The 20,487-nt window shown below is 46.2% G+C and overlaps 1 protein-coding gene across 5 annotated transcripts in view; it reads right to left on the bottom strand.

The window, feature by feature from the left end:
* RAPGEF1 (Rap guanine nucleotide exchange factor 1) overlaps positions 1-20,487 on the bottom strand; it is an 83,732-nt gene that overhangs the window by 12,697 nt on the left and 50,548 nt on the right. Inside the window, exons 10-14 of one of the 5 annotated variants that reach the window (XM_057401579.1) lie at positions 15,818-16,020; positions 13,175-13,330; positions 3,618-3,899; positions 2,173-2,265; positions 445-533 (exon numbers count right to left, since the gene is read on the bottom strand). In XM_057401579.1, the coding sequence (XP_057257562.1) occupies positions 445-533; positions 2,173-2,265; positions 3,618-3,899; positions 13,175-13,330; positions 15,818-16,020 (823 nt within the window). Of the gene's footprint in view, positions 1-444; positions 534-2,172; positions 2,266-3,617; positions 3,900-13,174; positions 13,334-15,817; positions 16,021-20,487 lie in introns of all 5 variants that reach the window. The other 4 variants (XM_057401581.1, XM_057401580.1, XM_057401582.1 and 1 more) reach the window with 4 other exon arrangements.

The following is a 20,487-nucleotide window of genomic DNA, read 5'->3' on the forward strand; positions in this document are numbered from 1 at the left end:
AGGATATAAAGCCTCCTGCTTCAAGGCCCCAGCCAGCCTCTAACTAGCAGGGTTAGGAGGAAATTCCCCTCTGGAAGACTATTTCCCAGCAGTGAGATAGACTTTTTTCACACGTTTCCCTGGAAGCAGAAGGGAGCAGCCAGTGCCAATGACAGCACTGCCAATTAGGTGGGCTTAGGAGGGCTAGCACAGGCTGCATTAACCCCCACAGGCTCCCTGAGTTGAGTAACAACGTCTTGCCAGGATCCTCTTTCTTCAGCAGGATCCCACTGCTCACCACTGTGTGAAAACCCATGTGTGCTTAAGGTTTAGAGACAATTGAGGAGCTTGAGGGTGGAACAGGCAGCCCCAGGGACAGTTTGGTAAAGGGCAGGCTAATGGGACATTGGTGACTCTGCACCCTTTGAGGCTGGGGAGCAGGAGTACCAGGAGAGTCAGGCTCACCTTTCAGCACCATCTTTGCCTTCCTTCCCCATGGCACTGCTGTTCAAAGTGGAGTCTTTGGAGTGGCTGTCTTTGACAGAGGGAGATTCCTGCAAAGAGAAAGGAGGTTTTCATTATTACAGGGGGTCCTACACCCCAGCTAGCCTTGCATTTACAGTCTGCCTGCCTCTAAACGGCCCTTTACTGGAAATTCCTACAGAGCAGTTAAAGATTGATGCAAGTTAATGCCAAATACCAGGAAAACACAGAAGTTAATCAGACAGGAAATTTGGGAGCATCTCTGGAGACTAGTGTAATTAGTACTGTTTGCTTTTAACATTGTGAAATGATGCTGAAAGTTACAACACAAGTCAGCTGTTGTCTTGGATTTTAACTCTCTCACAACTATTTCTCCCCTCCAGTCCTTACTGTTGAAACACACTTGCTTTCTGCTTTAATCAGAATGGTTACAGCCAGCTCTAAGCTCTTCAGTTTCAGCTCCTCTCTTGATCTCAGCCCCCAAAACACCAACTGGCCTTAGGGGGTGGATGCACACTGCCGATCCCACCTCCCTTCTCTTCCACCAGGAGAGCTTACACAATGAGGCAACGTTTCCACTTCACAATTCATGGCTGTGGAAATGAGACTAATGGAAAAAAGCAGAACCAGCTGAACCTGCGGCACAGAACAGCAGGTAGAGAGCTCAAAGCAAAGATACAGCATTTTAAATTAGCCATTTATTAAGGAGACAAATAGCCATGAACGACAAATGGGAATATTAATCTAACAGTGCTGGAGCTCAGAATTATTTAATATCATGCAGACTGAGACTTGGAAATTCAACCTATTGAACAGAGGGGCTTGAAACCATCTGCACACTATCCATTCAGCCTGGAAAACAACACTGGTGAGCTTCAGGTTCTTGGTGTCTGCAGAGGTTTTCCAGACTCTACCTGTAAAGCCCTTTGCTTCAAAGTTGAGAACCAGATCACAGCTGCCCAAAAGGATGGGCCTGCCTGGATGTGTCTCTTGAAGGGAAATGATGGGAGCACTATCTCTTGGCATATTTAACATCAGCATGGATAAAGGTCTTGGAGACATCCTGTACATGCGCCTTCCAAGATGAGGGCATGCTAAAGGATCGCCACAGATCTCTGCTGCTGTTTCCTATGACCCAACAGGAAGAGGGTACCTCCCTGCAGTGGAAAACGCCGTGTCTCCTCTAGGAAATAGCTAAGATACTGAGGCTTGAGCAAAGGAAGAAACAGCGTGCCATTATAACGCTAAATCAATCACTTACTTTGTATCCAAATGGTGAAGGAAACAAGAAATGATTTAGAGCTCAAGGCTTTCTGCATTAAAATAGGGAAGCCAAAGCAGTTAGAAGAACAGAAACAGCCCCAGGGTGGTGCTGGTCAGGGGGCAGCTTTCTGGAAGGGAACCTCACGCAAGCAGCTCCAAACAGCCAGCAAAGTGCAGACCAAACAGCGTGGCAGGAGAAGCTGTCCCTGTCTCCTGCCAGGGCTCACCACGACCCCAAAAGCATCACCTGCTCTGCACCGGGAGCAGGAGGCCATCCAAGCCAGGAGTGGGCAAGCAGAGGGACCACCAGCAAGGGAGCCAGGGCAGCAGGATGGACACAGGAGCTCCGCAGTGTGCAGAAGAGGCCGGTGCCAAGCGCGTCAGCCCCAGCGTGAACTCAGCATGCACCAGGCAGCCCCTTCCCGGTGTCCTCTCCAGGTTACTTACTCCTTCAGAGCGAGGGAGTTCCCCGTTGCTCTGGCCAGAGGAATACAGATTGACGTATTCACCCTCACCAGCCTCCTCACTGGCGTTTTCACTCTAAGGGAGACAGGATGAAAGGAAATACGTGATGGTGCTCCCCGCCAGCACAATGTTAGTGAGAGAACGTGCCCACGGGCTGGGAGGAGAAGCGCTCTCGGCAGCTGCTGTCACCTAACTTGGAGCCCTTCCTTTGGCTCAACGGCCAACACAATGGCCAACAAAGTACAGCCAAGGCTGTACTTTACCGGGGCTTTTAAAGGACTGTCCTGAAGGTTGCAGCAGCACAGCAGCAGGCACTGCTTTGTAAGAGCTGCTGTGGACTCCATGCGAGACTGTGAAGGTGTAATATGCACGTGTAGATTTCAAGACTACAGAAGCTGAGCATCCAGAGCTTGACACCCAGTGCCCATCCGACCCGCGCTGTGGTCCTGCTCCTAACTGCAGATCAGCCCTGCAGCCCTGAGGGTATCAAATATACCTCTCAAACTGTGATACAAGCACAAACTAAGGCCATCACACCAAGCTAAACCAAACTTGAGGGTTTCTGGGCTGTTACAAGGACCCAACACAAGGAAGATCAACTGCAAGGTCAGCATCAAGGTGTAAAACCCGATCATTTACTCTGCAACCAGTGCTCCTCTTCCAAACATCGTGGAGAGGCAGCACTACCATGCACCGTGCTGACAGGAATCAACTCGAGGCTTTGCAGCAAACAAAAGAGGAGCTGCTCGAGAACTGGGTGTTTAAAAGAGTAGCTGTAATAGACAAACCTGCTCACTGATCTGCAAGACTGATCTGGGACCTCAAACCAGTAGTGCTGTATCAGTGTGGGAACAGCGTTAGTCTAACTTCACCAACATGTGATGCTTTGCATCAACGTGCAGTGCCACCAAGTACACAGATAAGGCTGCTGGGAACTGGGAAGAGCAGGAGCCTGGAGAAAGCAACAGGTTTATGCCCAGGAGGGACAGAGCTGGACTGGACCCGCTGCTCCTGGGGCTCACCAGTGACTTAGGAGGGAGCAGCAATCACCCTGCAGAAACTGCAGGATGTGAACCACCTTTAGGAGCCCATGTTTAGAAACAATCAACCTCACAAAACACTCCTTTGCCTTTCTCAGCTTTGTATTACAATTGCAGGAAGCTACAGCAACTTCTCCTCTCCCCTTCACCAGCATTTGACATTTTGTGTTCCCTACACATGTGCTAACGTTTTCTCAGACCTGCTGACGCTGTTCATTTGTTCCAGCCACCGTTTTTATATGAAATTACCTCTCTACAATTCACACACACATTTGCAAACTGGACTAGATCACATGTAGCATGTATTAATACACGAGACATTTTCTTTTAACAAACAAATAAGCGCAGCCTTGTGTTAAGATGCATAATCTCTATGGATAGTCTCACCGAAGGCGTCTGGAGAGAATCAGTGAAAGAGGTTTCAGAAGGAAGGCAGACAGGAGCATTCCCGTTAAAGCTGCTCTCCTGAGAAGAGGAGTTTGGCACATCCACAGTGCTGGGAGACTGGCTGGCTGCGGCAGGCACCGCTAGGTCAGAGCTCTGAGATGGATGGACGGGAGGAAAAGGTGGGGTGGAGCAGGAGGAGGAGGTAGAAGAGAGGAAAGGAGGTATGGAGACTTGGTTGTGAGGCACAAAGTCCTGGGAGTAGGACCTAAACACAGATTTGTACTATGGGATGCAGAGACGTACAACACAAAAACAAGGAAGATGGGGAAAGGAAAGAGACAGACAAAAGAAAAAGTAATTAGATTGGCAGCAGCGCAGCAGTGACAGCACAAGGCACAACCCCAACAGAGGCAGCTCTATTTTATCACCCACACACTACAGCAGGATTTGCTACCTGGGACACATCAGCCAGTTTTTTCTTCCAGAGACTTGCTCCTGCACAAACAGAAGCTTGGCTGCTCACCTCACAGAGAGGAAAAGGGGCACCAGGGTGTTTACCTGCAGGTATCCAGCCTTCGCTAGGCAGGGTTTGAAAGCCCGGGTATCTCAGTCCTTTAATGACAGTGACCCTGAAAATCACTTGAGTGGATGACAGGATGAGAGGGCAGGCAGAAATACCTAGATAGAGAGAAGTACTCCGAGTGCTTACTGCTTCTCTGGGATTTTCCACAGGATCCAAATTTAAGATGCCTTTTGCTCCAGCCCTGTAATTTAACAGCTACTGTGTCAAGTCTGTTCCAGAATACACAGCTCCCAGGGAGGAGTGGCTGGATGCCGTCTTTCAAGTTGCACTGAGGGATAAAGGAGCTTACGCTGTTACTCCTTCCCATCTGAGCAACACAGGGAGCAGAAATGGTAATTGCCCTCAGGAGCGATGAATTCCTTCTCAAACTGATCCTTTAACGCAGTGCCTCGAAAAGTCAGCTGAAGAGATGAAAAGAGATCATCTGTGTACAGCTTTATTTCACTATCTCTCCTAATCATCAGATTACTGCTCAGATAATATTAAACGGGGTGCAGTGGGAATATACTGTGCCAAGAAAAACAAGAGCAACCCTCTGTCTTTTAACATCTGGTGCTAGTAAGATTTACCATCAGGGTTAAGTCCAAAACAAAGCTGACACCCAGCAAAAACCGAGAGACAATAACGCTAAACCTGCTGGTGAGGAGTTTATTTAGAAACCTGAAGAGCTCAGCCACTGGTGAGACCTGTGTTGTAGCCAAGCAGACCAAAAGGAAGGATCACATCATCCAAAACAAAACCCACACTGAAACGGAGCTGGGACAGTTGCTCCTTCGCGTGATCTGCGGCAGAAGGATGGTGCATTATAGAGCTCTCCAGAAGCACAGACACAACTCGCTCAAACCAGGCTGAAAAGTGACACCGTTGTGATGTAGAAAGGAGAAGGGACAACAAAGACAGGAGTCAGAGAATTCAGGCTACCTTTTCCCAGGAGAGTTGAGCGTGTGACAAAAAGCAAAGCTTAGTCTGTCACCTGAGCCCCGGCAGCAGCATCCAGTCCAGCAGTGGTATTTTTGTTTCTACCTAGGAAAGACATGAGCTTAAAAACCTAAACTGAGAACAGCCTCGGGCCAAAAACCTGGGCAAAAAAAGCTTCTCCACTACAAAGGAAAGGAAACATAAAGGTCAATGGCTACACTTTACCTTCCACCACCTTAATCCTCAGTGGTTGCCCTCCGCTGTGCGTGGAGTCCCGCAGTGCTCTGGGTGTATTCTGCGGACCCCAGACAAATTGCAGGCCATAATACAGAGAAGCAGAGGGAGAGGCTTTGGAAAGAGAGCTTAAAAGACCACTGGAAAATAATTAAAATGCAAATCCCTACCACATGCCTGTGGCTAAAAGGAGACTGGCTCTAGGACAGGCTCCTCTCTCTTCCTGCCTGTTTCTTTCCGGATGAGCAGCCCTGGCTCCAGGGACACTGTCAGCTTTTGGTGCTGCCTCAGTAACAATGACAAGTCTAATCTCTGTATTTACTTTCTGCCCAGATAAATGCTCTGCATTTATTCATTTTCACTTGCATGGCACAAACCACTAAATCCCTCGTAAGAAGCCAGGCTCATTACATCACCTTGGCTCAGCAGATCCATTGTGCCTGCACATCTCCCTGGTATTTCATGATCTCACTGGCCCTAACATGCCAACTATTGCCCCAAATCCCAGGCTAGACCCCCCCCCAAAAAAAAAAAAACAAAAACCAACAGGGGCAAAGTTGATGGAGAATGTATATCCCACCAACCACTGCTGCAACAGTTCAAGAAGGCACTCAACAAAGGGCTGTCCTGATAATGAGATCCTCTGATCCAGTAAAGCAAATAATTTGTTCAAACAGAACCTATGTGCCAGCTCCCCTGGAGCTGGGCTTCCTGCACCCACATAAGACAGACGGCACATGCCGTCCTTCACTTTGTAGTTGATGGACATCTCCCACCAAGAAGTCCCGAGGTTTTTTGTCTCTGACCTGCCGAACCCAAGAGAAGAAGCCAAGCTTTTGGAAAGCAGTGGTGGAGCTCAAGCAGGGCAGGAGAGAAAGGAAATCACTGTCCTCAGTCAAGTCACACTGGGACAGGCAGCACCCTGCGAAGCTGTCACGCTATGTGATGGAGCTGGCAGGGTTAGTTCAGGCCAAACACTGGCCGCGAGGCTCAGCAGCTGAGCTGCTGCCTGGTACATTGCCTGCAGGCTGAGCTAGCTGCTCAGGGACAGGAATTACTGCTGCTGGGGCAGAAGAAATCACACAGCTTCTGCCTTGCACAGTTTCAGGGACATTAATCCCAATTTAAAGGCAATTCAGACCTGAATATAACATAACATTGCATACATCTTAAAAGTTTGACTGTGGATATGTTACTCCTGACAATCACTATACATTGATTTCTCTGTGGCCTCATCAATACACCTTTTGAAACAGTCTCTTGGCATGAGAAGTGTTGAAAATGCTGCTTTAAGGCCCAAGTGCCCAGGAAAATGCATTCATCTTCATTATGTGATCCGTGAACAATCATTTAAGGAGGCAGACATGCTCTCAGCATGCTGTTAACAAAGGGAACAGCGCAGAGAAGCCTTTGGTGCACTGGCATTAATTAGCCAGGCTGCTCTCCGACTTCCAATCCTGTTGTAAAGTTGCATCTTGTGGAAAGCGAGCCAGGGAGCCCCCGCCTTCCTTTGGAGCCAGCAAGCAGCTCTGGAATTCCAGCTATGCAGCCGTGCTGGGACAGGAGCCAAGAATGAAGCATACTTTTAGAGGGGAAAAAAAAACACCCTGCAGTAGACATGATGTCCATATGGCACCCATTCCTGCTGCTCCCCAGTCAGGCCCTGCCCAGCCAGCAGCTGCAGCAGGAATTGTGGCAACAGCATCCATGGAGTTTGGGCGTTGGAAGCCCTGTCATCCTTTCAAAGACATACCTTTCTGGGGAGAGGACAGTCCATTCAACAGAAATGTCACAAGCGAACCAGTCATCCTCTAGTCTGACCCCCAAGAAATCACTGGCAAGAGTTTATCCTGGAAACAGATCAGTGCTTGTTTTAATCTGCTTCTTAGAGGTTTCTTTCAGGGTCAGTAAGACCTCGGTTATGGCTGTGCTGACACAACCTCCTACCCCTTGGCTTTACTTTAAATGAAGTACTTCAAGATAATCTCTGGGAAAGCTCGGAAGAAGGATGCATCCGGATCCTGTGAGAAAGGATGCTTTCCTCTATCCAAAGTCCGGCCATGCTGCCAGGCTCCCACCACAGGACCAGAAGATGATCTGCCAGCATGAGCGATCCTGCAAACGGCCAATGCAAGGACAGGAGTTCCCTCTCCTCTCACCAGTAAAGTGGATCTTAGAAACACCTATCTGCCACTTGGGAAGTACTTCCACAAAGCATGGAAGCAACCTCCTCTCCTGGGAACAGCAGGAAGCCAACATGGCCAGCCTGAATGTTTACCGCACACCGTGACACACACGGTCTCCCAGAGATGGCCTCTTTCAATTTGCTGCCTTTGATTTTCTGCAATGGTCAATATTTTAGAAGAGCTTTTCATCATTAGCAGCAGTGTTACAGAATGTCCCGAAGGTCAATGACATTACGACCGTTTATTTGGATTAGATGGCAGGAGATAAGCACTCTAATAGAAAACTCATTTCAAGAGTGACACTGCTCTACATCCACTAGGCATGGCTGACCACAGGTAACAGGGTGTTTCCATAAAGGGAGCCACTGGTTCTGCGTTACAGCAGTCTCTATCCTAAATTCAAAGCTGAATTCAATTACATGGCTGACAGAGCATCCGCAGCATCAGCAGACACAGTCTTTACCTTTTAAGCACAACCTTCTCAATTACCCTATGGAATTCTTCTGCCAAATTAATCTGTGATCCCGTCAGGCACTCCCAGATCAGGTAAAGCATCAGAATTCCAAAACATGAAGCTATCAGAGCAAAGGATCAATCTTTTAGATCTCCCCTGCTAATGCTATTGAAAGAATGACGTGGGCAACGTGCCAGAACTGGATGCCCAGATTCTAACAGTACAGAACTATGTTCACAAACTACTGGGTGTTGCACAAAGCCGTTACACCCTGAGAATATAACTGCATAGACAGCTATTGGAAAAGACTTCCTATCTCATGACATAATGCTGGACTTCCAGGTACTTTTGCTAATGAGGAAGGAAATGCTCCTGCAATGAATGGCTGGAAACACAAGCTGCCAACAGAATGGCTTCAAGCACTGCCACAGGAAAGGCAGCAACTCCTCATGCTTAAATGTTTCTCAGCAAAGCCTCTGACCGGGCTGCACAGCTGACCTCCCTGTTTTTAAGCAATGGTTAGCATAGCAGATGGATGGATGGATGGGGCTTACTGTTCCCTTGGGAAAGGGTCTCCTGGCTTCTGCACAAGAAAACACAAAATCCAAACTTCTCCTTAACCGGGAGGGATTCTTGCACATCTTTTCAACAAATCAAATAAGGGGGCAGCAGGGGAAGAAAACATTTGTAAGATATATTAACATATGTAGGAGCTATTATTAACCATGCTATCACACATCTCTCTTTTGGAACTATCAGGAGAATTCCATGTGATCACACCTACAGCGTCAAATCTTATTCAGCCTGTAGACAATACCACCATATCTAGCAAGCAGATCTTTAAAAGGCAGAGCCTGGTGACAAAGACAAGACTCCTAAAAACTCAGTCACACAAAAACGTGGGGTGTGTGGCCTATGAAGTCAACAGAGGGCTGGTTAAAGACCTACACAGAGCCATAGTGCTCCAACTGCAAGAAAAACATAAACCACTGGAGGAAGTGGTTTTCAGAAGCAGGAATTGGTGATCCAGCACACAACAGCACTATTAATACCATTGTGCAGCCCTGCCGTGGGCAGTGGAAGTGACCACAGAAGGAACACTAAACAGGAAAGGCAAAACAATATCTAGGACTCAGAGGACAGTTAAATGGATGTAAATCTCTCCCTCCCCCTCAAATTAAGGAGCCAAAACCTACTTATGAGAGAAACGAATTAACACTATGATTTCCCATTACTGGTTTGACCAAGGCTCCCACCATCAGATCACCATATGAATCAAACCAGTTCAGTCCCTGGCGAGGGCCAGAACTGTGGCGTGTGCTGCAGGCTGGAAGTGAGCTACAGGAACAGGGGCAAGGCGGGGCAAACATGTGAAGCACATGTCTGCATCATGTGCATCTTTAAACACTTATCTGATCCTCCTTTTCCTGAACATACGTTAGCACAGAGACAAGAAAGAGAAACAGTTGCTGTGAATTTTCTGTGAGCTTACTCAATTTGCTCAGGAATGGTGGGAACAAGCGAGAACAGAAGCGCTGAACTGGAGCTTTCATAAGGAAATCACTTGCGCCTTCTGCTGGAATGCTGACAGCCAATTTGGTTTCTGGAAAATTACTGGAAATGTTTCTTAATTAAAAAGAAAACATAAGAAAAACCAACATTTTGAGAAAGTTATTTCTCCATAGTGGAGGATGCAGCCAAATTTCCACTAATGGCATGTACATGCCTTGGAGAAACAAGTGTGTTCCTTGTTTCGGAGAGGAAAAGCTTCCTAGCTGTAACTGAATGCAAGGCCTTCTGCAGTCTTTGGTGGAAAATATGTGGATGGATAGCAACTGAGCTTGTAACAGGCCTGATTTCCTCTGTCAGTGCAGAGCTCCCCAGCTGCCAGGAAGTAACGAGATTCCAAGATCTGCCATTCAGATACCTGCCCACCCATTTCCAGTCAAACAGCACATGGAGCTAATGAACCAAAGGATGGTATCTCTGTCTTCTGAGAAGGAGGGAGGCAGGTGATCAGCTAGAGAAAAACTACTGCCAACAATCAATCACTGAGGAGGATGGTTTCTTACTGCATACCTCCTTTCCCAATGTTTAGCAACTCAAAGTACTTTCAAGAGATGGGAACCCCTACACTTATACCTGACAGTACAATCCAGTTGTCCCCCCGACATTGGATTTAACATCTTATCTGTGCATGGGATGGGGAATGATGCTGCAGCTTCTTAAATATCAGCCCACACTACAAATAGGACCACTGCTGGCACAGAGGCCAGACACGAATCAGACTCGGTTAAAAGCAAGCTCCACTTGCCAAACCTATGAGGTTTGATCCAGTTGCTCAAGCTCTGCCTCTCCCCAGTAAAAGCTATTACCTCTGACACAATTTCCTGCAAAGAAGGGAAAAGCGCGATTAGTGGGTTGAGAGAGCGGTGGTGGCTTCTGGATTGCAGCAGTGCCTGCAGTGCTGATCGCAAAGAAAAGAGTCAGGGTTCTAGAAAAGAAATTCATATATTAAAAGAGTAAAGATGCTCTGAGCAACTTCACCTCTTTTCTGCTTCAAAACACCATCTAAAAATAGTCTTTTTAAGCCCCGCAAATCAGTAGTAAGGCATTAGTCCTTCACCTGGCGTATTGAGCTAATGGGCTAACATGCAAAACATGGTGTAGTTTCAGCTTTGCTGCTGCCTGCACATGAACAGATGGGGACAGGGACAGGTTTTCCCCCTGGGATTGACTCCTGCTGTCCACACCAGTCTCCAGGGAAGGAAAAAAGCACAGGGCACTTCCTGAGAATTTGCTGCGCTTGGCAAACCTGCAATGCTCTGCTTGCCTTGGGTCAATGGACAGCCATTTCATTTATGGCTTCTGACTTCCTGGTATTGATCTAAGGAGGTTTTTGCTTCCTGTATAGAATGGATAACTATTTATGTAGGAGACATATAATTTTAAGAGATTCAGTAATCACCGCTGGTATCTGGGTGTGCAAGAGGCCAACCCTCAGCTGGCTGGTATCTGAAAGGTGTGCTCTCCCCAGCATTAACTCCCTTGCCGGGGTTGGTGCAAAGCTGATGCTTAACTTTAAGCAGGTTTATTGCTCCCCACAGTGCTCACTTGAGTGGCCTTTCTCTGGTGGCATAAGAGGACCAGAGCAATTTGCTTAAAGTGTTACTGGTGCAGTTTGTGACATCCCTCATGTGAAACCACACGCTCCTTCCAGTCAATGCTCAGGAGCAGATTGCAAGAGGGGCTCCGGCCCTTCTTAGTGCTGAAATGCAGGGTGTCGCCCTGGGAATGATCCAAACCTTGACAGCTGTTTTATATCTCTGTCTTATTAGGGATAAGGAAATGGGATAAACCATGGTTATGGTATTACATGGGTCAGCTATGATGCCTGTAAGGACATTGGCATTTTGCAGCTCGGAGACAAAGAGACACTGTCATAGTGAAAATCTCATTTTTCCCTGTGAAAAAAACAGACCAGCTACAGTCATGAGCAACTATGAGATTATCATAATTTAAAGGCATTAATGGAAAAATCACCATTTTAAATTCAGCTTATGTCCTTTATGCATTTGACGGTGCACTGTGTAATTGTTCCCATTGTTCCTCATTCTTCAGCCACTTCCCTCACCAAATCCTTGTAAAAACAAGTAAGGATTTTTTTTAATGAAGTTTTATCATTTCATAAAATATTCTATTCACAAAAATGCAGCCCAAAGCAAGATGAGAGCAGGTCAGAACAATTAAAACGATAAGTAACCACTTAATCCAACCAGGACACTTTTTAAATGGAAGTGCCTGCATATTTTGAGAACATTACAGTATCATATTCATAGCCTCTCAATCAAAGCAAAAATAGTCAAGTGTTTTTACTTAGTCTTAGAGTTCTGTGCATCGCTTGCAAGGATCACTATCAAACAAGAGAGCTGTACAAGTCAGAACTCTTGCATTGCTTTGAATTTAGAACTGTTTACCACAGATTTCTGCAAGCACTAACCTTTCCACACCTCAGCCTTCTCATCTGTGCAGCAAAATGATGATACTGTTCTCTCTCACACAAGTGGAAGCCAAAAGCTTTCATTCCTTGCTTGTGAAGTAGCACTACTTGTGAAGTATTTGAATACTTTCTTCTTTGGACCAAAGATTATGGCTAATTTTTAGAGAATGAGTAAGTGTTGAAATGGGGAGACAGCAGCGGCGCAGTGGGAGGATACCATTTTCAAACATTTAACATTAAACTAACTAAACACTTTCTGAGTTTTCTCAAGTCTTGTCTGATAATTTCTGTTCCAGAAGAAGTCTAATTTAACTAAACATCCAGGTCACTGTTAAAAAAGTCTACTCTCAGTTGTCATCACACAGCAATCAGAGCATAACCACATAGTTTTACATGCAAACGAGCCCCATACTGATGAGCTGGTGGAATCCCATGGTTAGATTTAATTTCATTATCTTAACACTTTGTTATTACTACCATTTAATTTAAGCAGCTAATCACAGATTTAAGCAGTGCTCTAAGATTAGTCTTATTTTGATTTGAATCATTCTTGGCTCCTCCTGCCTTTTTCTCTTCAGAGACTGCTCACAGTGCTCATCCATCAGCAAATCATACAAGGTTACTGAACTCATCTGGGACCATGGAGACGTGAAGGGAAGCAGACAAGCAAATATTAGATAAAAGATCTGGTAGAGGCCATTTTCTAGGAAAAAAAAATAAGGAGCTGCAGCCACTGTTCCATGAGTTTGACTAAATCCATGTATTTGGGGGACAGCATCTTGTTATTTCTCCGAAGGCCAGCCTCACACAGCAGCCTTTAATCAACTCATCCACATCGCTGACATTATGCAACTGAACAGAAAGACTTTGCAGCTCTGCTGTGCAGCCTGGGGAACATGTAGGTCAAGGGAATGTGCATGGCACACAGGCCAGCTCTCTTTCGTCAGTCCCTCACCACAAATGTCAATACTGCTGCTTATATAAAGCAAGCCACACCTCCCCTGTGCTTCACTTAGTGGGATTTACACAGTTTTTCTCACCTGGCTGACTGCTACATGAGTTCAAACCCCCCCAGAAGAACCTTTGGCTTTACCTGCAACCATGAGCATAAGCAGAGTTTGCACAGAAGAGTTTCATCAACACAAAAACCACACACGTGTTAAAGTGCAGAGAGCCACTCACCGAATGCACAGGAAAGGAGCTGTGCCGGTTGAGAAAGGAGTTAGAGACTGACATAGTGAGGCCCTGAGTGGCACCGGTGTCCTCGGGGGTGAAGGGCACTTTAGTTTGCTGGACACAGTAGGAGACAGGAGAGAGAGAAGAGGCAGCATAGGAGGCCTGCTGAAGAGGGAGAAGAAAGCAAGAGACAGAAGACACGAAGAAAGAGAACACAGAAAAGGCTATGAATAAAAGGATAAGAAATGCTAACTGCAAAACAATGCATACAATGGCATGCTAAACAAACAGCTATTCATACAGTTCATCAGTCAGACACATCAATATGCCTTTCTTGAGCTCAAGAGGCACGGCAAAAATCACAGTTCAAATCGTCTTTGTTTCACAAATCCCTTAAAAATAAACTCCAGCCTCCCTCTTACAGTCCACCCGTGGTCAACTGCTGCAGGAGGAGCCAACCTGCTCCTCGCTGCCCTATTTATCCCACGGCTTGTGGGGCAGATGCCCATAGGAGGAACTGGCTTTTGTTTCTGCTAAGCAGACAGTTATTGCAGACTCCTACTTTTTGTGGCAACCTGCACAGTGGGAACTTGGTCTCTCCAGTGTGAGCTATGGGTCCTCACTGCCCCTGCTGAGATACTGCTGAGAAGAGTGATGTCCTGCCGTTTTTCAGTCCAATCCAAAATTATCTCATTTGCACAAGGGGAGATATTACACTGTAAGTAACAAACACTATTAAGGAATTTCTCCTGAATTCCACTATAGTAAGGAGTCTCAGGGAGGGTAAGGTGTATCTTGGCTTTCTCAGCTCTGACTTGTTAAATATAACCTGCGGTGCTTCATAAATAAGATGTGAAGCTCACACGACAGGACTCCCTAATTCTTATTTTATAAAGGAGTCCATCCAGCAAAACTTGCCTGCTGCTGGAGCAGCTGATGCCCATGTGATTTGTTATTTCAGAAACTCTCACGGAGCAGGAGCAGAGGAACAAGAGTCTGGTGGCTTTTACAGTGACTGCTGAACAAGCCATCATCTGCTTGCACCACTTTCCCAACAGAGAGATGAAGGGAAGGGTGGGAGGCTGTGCATGAAGAAACCTTTGCTTCAGGGAACTGCAAGCAACACCTTGATGGTATCAGCTTGCAAAACTAGAGGAATGCCTAGCAGGCAAACCAGTGACATCTTGGCTACCCAGAAAACAATTAAAGGGCAGCAAAGAAATGCTTTGCTTCAGCTGATGAATTCAGGAAAGGAGCAGAATTTTTCCTCAGCACAATGGCTACAGTAAATCTCTGTTGACAAACCCTCCCTTGTGACCATGTAGCCCATATCACCACTGGAAACTATCACTAGAGTGTAGCCACCTCTAGGAGAAGGTAGGGCAAGGGACTGCAAAGTGCAAGTGACAGTGCAAGGATCACTCTGATAAGGGAATCACAGACTCTGGAGAACTGCCTGATCCTTTTAGAGAGGAGTTCGGTAGACACTTTAATGTCCCTGCAAAGCAGATGGGACACAGGCATTCCAGGTCTCACCCCCCAAAACAATAATGCATAATACTCAGTTTAGCTTAGCTGGAAATGTTAATTTATCTTCTTAGGACTCCTACCTGCATCACAGGAATGCAGTTATGCAAATCCCAAACTTAAGAGTTCCACGTTGATTTCCCACTTGATTAAAAAGCATCACCCTGGGACAGTCAAACTTTAACACAGATAGCATGAAGAAATATTGCAACAGTCACCCTCATGATGGTAAGACCATGGCTCTGTTCCCACATTTCCTCCTGTTTTGCTAAAGCCACGGCCAACTTAAGTCAGCTACATCAGCACCAAAAATGCCTTCTTTTTGATAAAAAATAGAGCAAATCAAATAATTAATCTAATAAACCCCTCAGGATTGGTATTAAAAATAGAGAAAGGAAGACCCTAAAAAAGAAATAGGACAAAATCCCAGTTCCACTGAGGTTGGAAACAAAACTGCTGCTGCCAACACTGAGGCCAGGATTTCATCCCCCACATGGAAAATGGCACTTGCTGTACTGTTAAACCCACCACCAAAACCACAAACACATATGGATGAGCCTTTCTGTGCTGGCAGTCGGAATAACAGGTAAAATCCTGAATCACACAAAGGGATTAATGTGAAGAAAACAAGCATGAGTTAAAGAATGGTTATACCAAAGTCCTGTGGCTCTGGCAAAGACTGAGCCATAAAAGCAGTTATTAAGTTTAGCTGTTATTATTAGTGGCATCCTTGACAACATTTCAAAACAGCATTGGGAACAACAGTGCAGCAATCTCTTGAAAATCACGTTGCTCAGCGTGTCAAAATCTTCAAAGCAGTTGTCGTTACACAAGCCTGCAGCCTGGCACAGATTCAGCCATGCCATGTGGAAGACTAATGTTTCATTTCAGGGCATTCTAGGACTTTCAGAGCCTTATGGGGAACAGTCTGAACATGGGGTTAGAAAGGAGCTCAAAGTAGATGATGCAAAATGCTTAAGAATGTGTTAACAAGATGACAAGGAGCATGATGGGGTAACTCTAATAAGATATCCTCCCACCACTACAGCCCATCAGAAGCAGGAGGATCAAGAACAGAGCTGTCTCAGAGAGTCCAGGGAGGGCACAATGGATGTCACTCACCAGCTGCCTCTGCTTGGGTGGGAGAGCAGGAGGAGGTGCCAGATCTTGAGAGGGGTCTAAGCTGATAAAGGAGTCATTGAACCCATAGACTTCCATGAGGTGCTTGTTCTTCTGCTGGTAGATGTGTTCATTCTGAGGGGTCTGGTAGAACATGGACGGCTGTGGCTCGGAGTAGTCTTCCACAAACTGCATGTACGCCATCACTGCAATGCAAAGAAAGGTCACACTCACTGCTCCTGGTCCACACGCTGCAGCTCAACAGCAGGCAGGATGCTTATCCTCAAAGTGAAGTCAGAGTAAGGCCATGCCACTGTCAGCTGGGCTTTGCTGCAGGCTGGGAGCAGCAAGGCATCCGTGCTGTGTTCACAGGTAGCTCACACAGTCAGTCACCATCCACCTTGCAGGAAAGGATCTGAATATCCCATCCTGCAAGCCAGTGCACAACAAACATAATCACAGGCTACAAGCACATCTGACAACAGTTTAAGGAAACCATGAGGTCTCCAAACAGCTACTTGAGAAGTTTGAGTCACTAATGCTTAGCCCAAATTCCTTCCTCATGCAACTGAAAGCAATTTTGACAATAGTCCTCAACAGCTTATGCCCAAGGTCATAAAAAAAATCAGAATAACTTCAGTCTGCTTTCTAGGAGGCACAAATCATCTTGTACAAAGATGCAAACTTGACAATAAATCTATACTAATTATTGTGCATATAAGGAGTCTCATATCTGTAGTCAGCAAAATTTCTAGAGCGAGGAGCCTTACGGCGTTTCTCCATTCTAGCAAGCTGATAAACTGTTACTGGAGAACACCTACCTGTGAAACTGAGTGTACCTCCTCCTAGCTATTTATATGCCACTGCTGATACGGGATACTTACCTTCTAAAAGTGCCACTGACTGTGCCTTTGCACCCTCTTTGCTCCAATCCAACACCTTTTGCTCCCATCCCTTTATAAAGCATCTTTATTTTAGTGTTGGAGGGGGGGAATGACACCCAGTGTCATAGAAAGATCCCCCCTGAATTATTAAGGATCACAAATGTACTTAATAATATAAAATAAATACAGAACTCTCTTCTGCATACCTGAGAACAGGAGCAACAGATGCATTTAAGTGCCATAAAAAGGACTAATAAAGGCCTTTTTGTAAATAAGCCATTGTGCACAAGATACTCTGTGATCGTTCTTCCCTTCCTCCTGATAAACCAGCAGTTGTCAGGTTTTGTAAATCTGGTCATTAGGTGGCAATTATGGTGGCATTCTGCTGGCATTTCAGCTGTACAGCTGAAATGAATGGGTGGCTTCAGTGAAAGCTATAAATACAATGCAGTACTTGCTCATCACGAAGCTGCTTCCCACACTAGCTGCAAGGCAAAGCCCTCTGTTCACCTGCCAATGCACATGGATGGGCCAGCCTATTTCAAACAGGATGCACTGTGCTAATGTGTCACTGTGCACCTGCCTTTTGCACCCTTTTTTTTTTTTTTCAGATTTCCTCTGATATTTAAAATTCCAGAGCTATCACTGCTGCCCCTTCCCACAGAATGGAATCCTTCTTTAAAGCAGAATAAAGAAAGAAGGCCGAGGAGGAAACCTCAGCTGATGGATTTCAATCCCGACCGGCAACACCTGCTGTCCCCATCCTGTGACCCTACATGGACCTGCCAATGGACAACCTATTTGTGTCCAGCAGCACTGCCAGCTCCTGCAGAGCTCTGCCAAGGCTGCTTGGAATTCTGACCCCCAGCATCCTCTGCTACCCCGGCCTTGCTCCTCTTCCTCCCCCAGCCACCCTCCTTCACAGATACAAGTCACCACCCTTGCTGGTTCACACCTCTCTTCTCAAAGGAAGTGTGCCAGAGGTTTCAAACCGCACACGCATGAGTGTTGGTGTGTGCTTGTGCCTGCTCATCTGCTGGTGTTGGCACTCCTGCTAAAGCCAAGATCAAATTTGCTCATGCATGTGAATTGCAGCCTAACAGTGAAAAGAAGCACGTCCTGGTGAGATTCTGTTATTTGAAATCAAGGTAAAGGAGTCTTGGTGCAGAAAAATACAGAATTACTAAAATACTACTTTCAAATATCAGTGATTCAGTTGACTAAGGCACTTCTATTAATACCCGTGTCCTGAAAAATGCCCTGGTATCATACAACAGCTTTAGAGGGTAAGATCTAAAGAAGGCTTATGAAAGATACTTCTCTGGCAGCAAAAGTGAATTAAGGTTCACGACTCCTTGGAGAAGTGTAGAGGACAAAAGCTTGAGGGAAAAGACCACATTCTGAGAGCTCATCAACTGGGTGGGATAAAAGCCAAGAAGTCAGGCTTGGCAGTCCTGGTATAATGCAGCAGATGTTGCTAAATTCAGACCAATCCTTCTAAAGCAATCCTTAACATCCAGATCTGAAGACAGCACTCAGGATTGACAGCTGATTTCAGATGTTTGCATGACACTACAGCTCAGGAAGTGCTGGTGAAAAGGGTATCACATTAGACACTTGGGTAAAATTAAATTACTGTACCTCAAGGTAGCAAGCCTGAATGCTATTGAGAGCTTTAACTCAATCTGCAAGGGACTAATGAAGAGCTCTTTTATCTCGGCTCTTTATGAGGCTAATGCATCCCATCCTCATGGCAGCTGCCTGCCTTGCTTGTTACAACCAGCCCAGGGCAGGTGAGCATGTCTCTGCTTCTACTTTGTCGTCTTCTCTGTTTTTAGGTGAAGTGAAAAACAGTTGGGATGGTGAAATACAAACCTGGCTCAGGAGCAGAGACTGCAGAGCACAAATTACAATGGCATCGTTAAAATGCTGCCAATCTTGAACAGGAGAGCCAGGGAGCAGGGCCACTCCTGAGACTGCTGTTCGCAAAGGTTCGTCCCTCCCCCCTTCTCCCTCCATTCCTTCCCCTCTCTGCTGTGGTTTTGAACAAGGCAGAAATGTAAAAAGCAGATGGGGAATTACATCACCAGCTCAGATCAGGCTGCACACCCTGCAGTGACTGTGCAGAGGGAGGGATGGAGGCTGCAACCTCTGCTGCAAGCAGCCGGGGTGGAGTGACAGTCTCAAGGCAGCACCCCAGGAGAGAAGGGAGGTGTGAGAGAGAAACCTCTCCCACCACATGCCCAGCTTATGTCAGCTCTGAACCCAGACAGAAAATAAAACCCCCATAAAATCTCGGACTGAGGCTACAAACACCTGCCCAGCAATCTGCTTGCAGTGCCTTGGCTGTCATTCATGAAGGAGCTAAAGCTGCTCAGGGATTTCTAGCACACATCAGTTCTGCCCACATGGTAGAAGTCACAGGTATTGCTCAGAATGCACCAGCAGTGCCCCAGCTAGCTCGCTGTGCAGCCAGTGCTCTGCAGACAGGGAGAGCAAACGCTGGTCCTGGAAGCAGCACCCGCATGCAGGAGAGGAGAGAAAGCTGCAAGTGACCTCTTGCCAGGAAAACACCCTTGGTGCAGTGGTTGTTGGGAGATTATCAGCAATAAGGCACATCTGCAGTATAGGTAAGGCACAGTAGTATCCAAAGCAAAGGACTCACTGAAGGTCTAGCCCAGCTCCTGGTGCAGTGCCAGCAGCCTGTGCTACAACTGGCCCTGCACAAGCACAAGAGATTTGTGTGCATGGGCAAGAGCCAAAATAATGGAAATTCTTAGGCTATACAGCACATCAACTCAGTGGAGAAATCAAGGTCAAATAAGCCAGTCTGTGCTGTCACCTCTGGGAGGAGAGCTGTTTTTCAGAGTTGGCATTATCCACTGGCTAAGCCCAGACTGCCCTCAGCATGGTTCCTGCAGTTAAATACCAGCTGCTTACAGGGCATCAAGCTACATTTTGTTCCCACTGACAAGGAGGAAAACATGAATAAGTGCCTCACCGCTAGTTTCCAAGCTGTTTGGGGGGAGGATCTTGTTATTTCTGACTCTGGACTCTTCACTGCAGCTCTCCATATCTGTGTCTTTTACATCAGGAGCATGATGCTGGTGCTCAAGCAGAAGTCTAGAGTAATCTGCCTTTAGCACAGTAACGTAATAATTTATGTGAAGCTAAAAGGCTTACCAGTCCTCTGTTTAAATTATACACAAGTCAACTCTTGGAAGTCCCTCTGAGCACAGCTCACACCAATATACATGGTTAACTCAAGCAGGATCTGCTGTATATTACCAATAAAAAGAACATCAAAGTATCCACTGCAACATTTCCTGCCAACTACCAAAAGATGACCCACAACAAAGGGACTACAACCAAGTCCAATCTGTGTAAGCTCTAGATCTTGTTAATAAATTCACACATCTCCTCTGGATCCCAAGAGTTTGTTGGTGTTGTGGAAGCAGCACTGCCTCACCTATGTGATTACACAAGAGTATCTACATGCATCAGCCTCCAGGCAGAAGAATCCTGGGTGCTACTATACAGCCTGGGTAATGTTTTACTGTCCTTTTAATGTTGAAAATAAAAGTAAAACTAACAACCACAGATCTGTGGTGTGATATACTGTGGAGTAAAGACAATCTAAAACAAGTTCTTGATGTCACATGAGTGCAATTAAAAACCCACAGCAGTCAGGTATCAGCCCAAATACTACTACAAGCTTTGCAGCAAGGGTGCTTTATCAAACCATGAGAGCTGACAACACGTTAGGTAACAGCTTCTACCTTTCCTAAC

The sequence above is a fragment of the Pezoporus wallicus genome, unplaced genomic scaffold (assembly GCF_028554395.1).
Source record: "Pezoporus wallicus isolate ANWC-B61680 ecotype Strahan unplaced genomic scaffold, APGP_CSIRO_Pwel_v1 contig_8013, whole genome shotgun sequence".
Classification (NCBI taxonomy): domain Eukaryota; kingdom Metazoa; phylum Chordata; class Aves; order Psittaciformes; family Psittacidae; genus Pezoporus; species Pezoporus wallicus.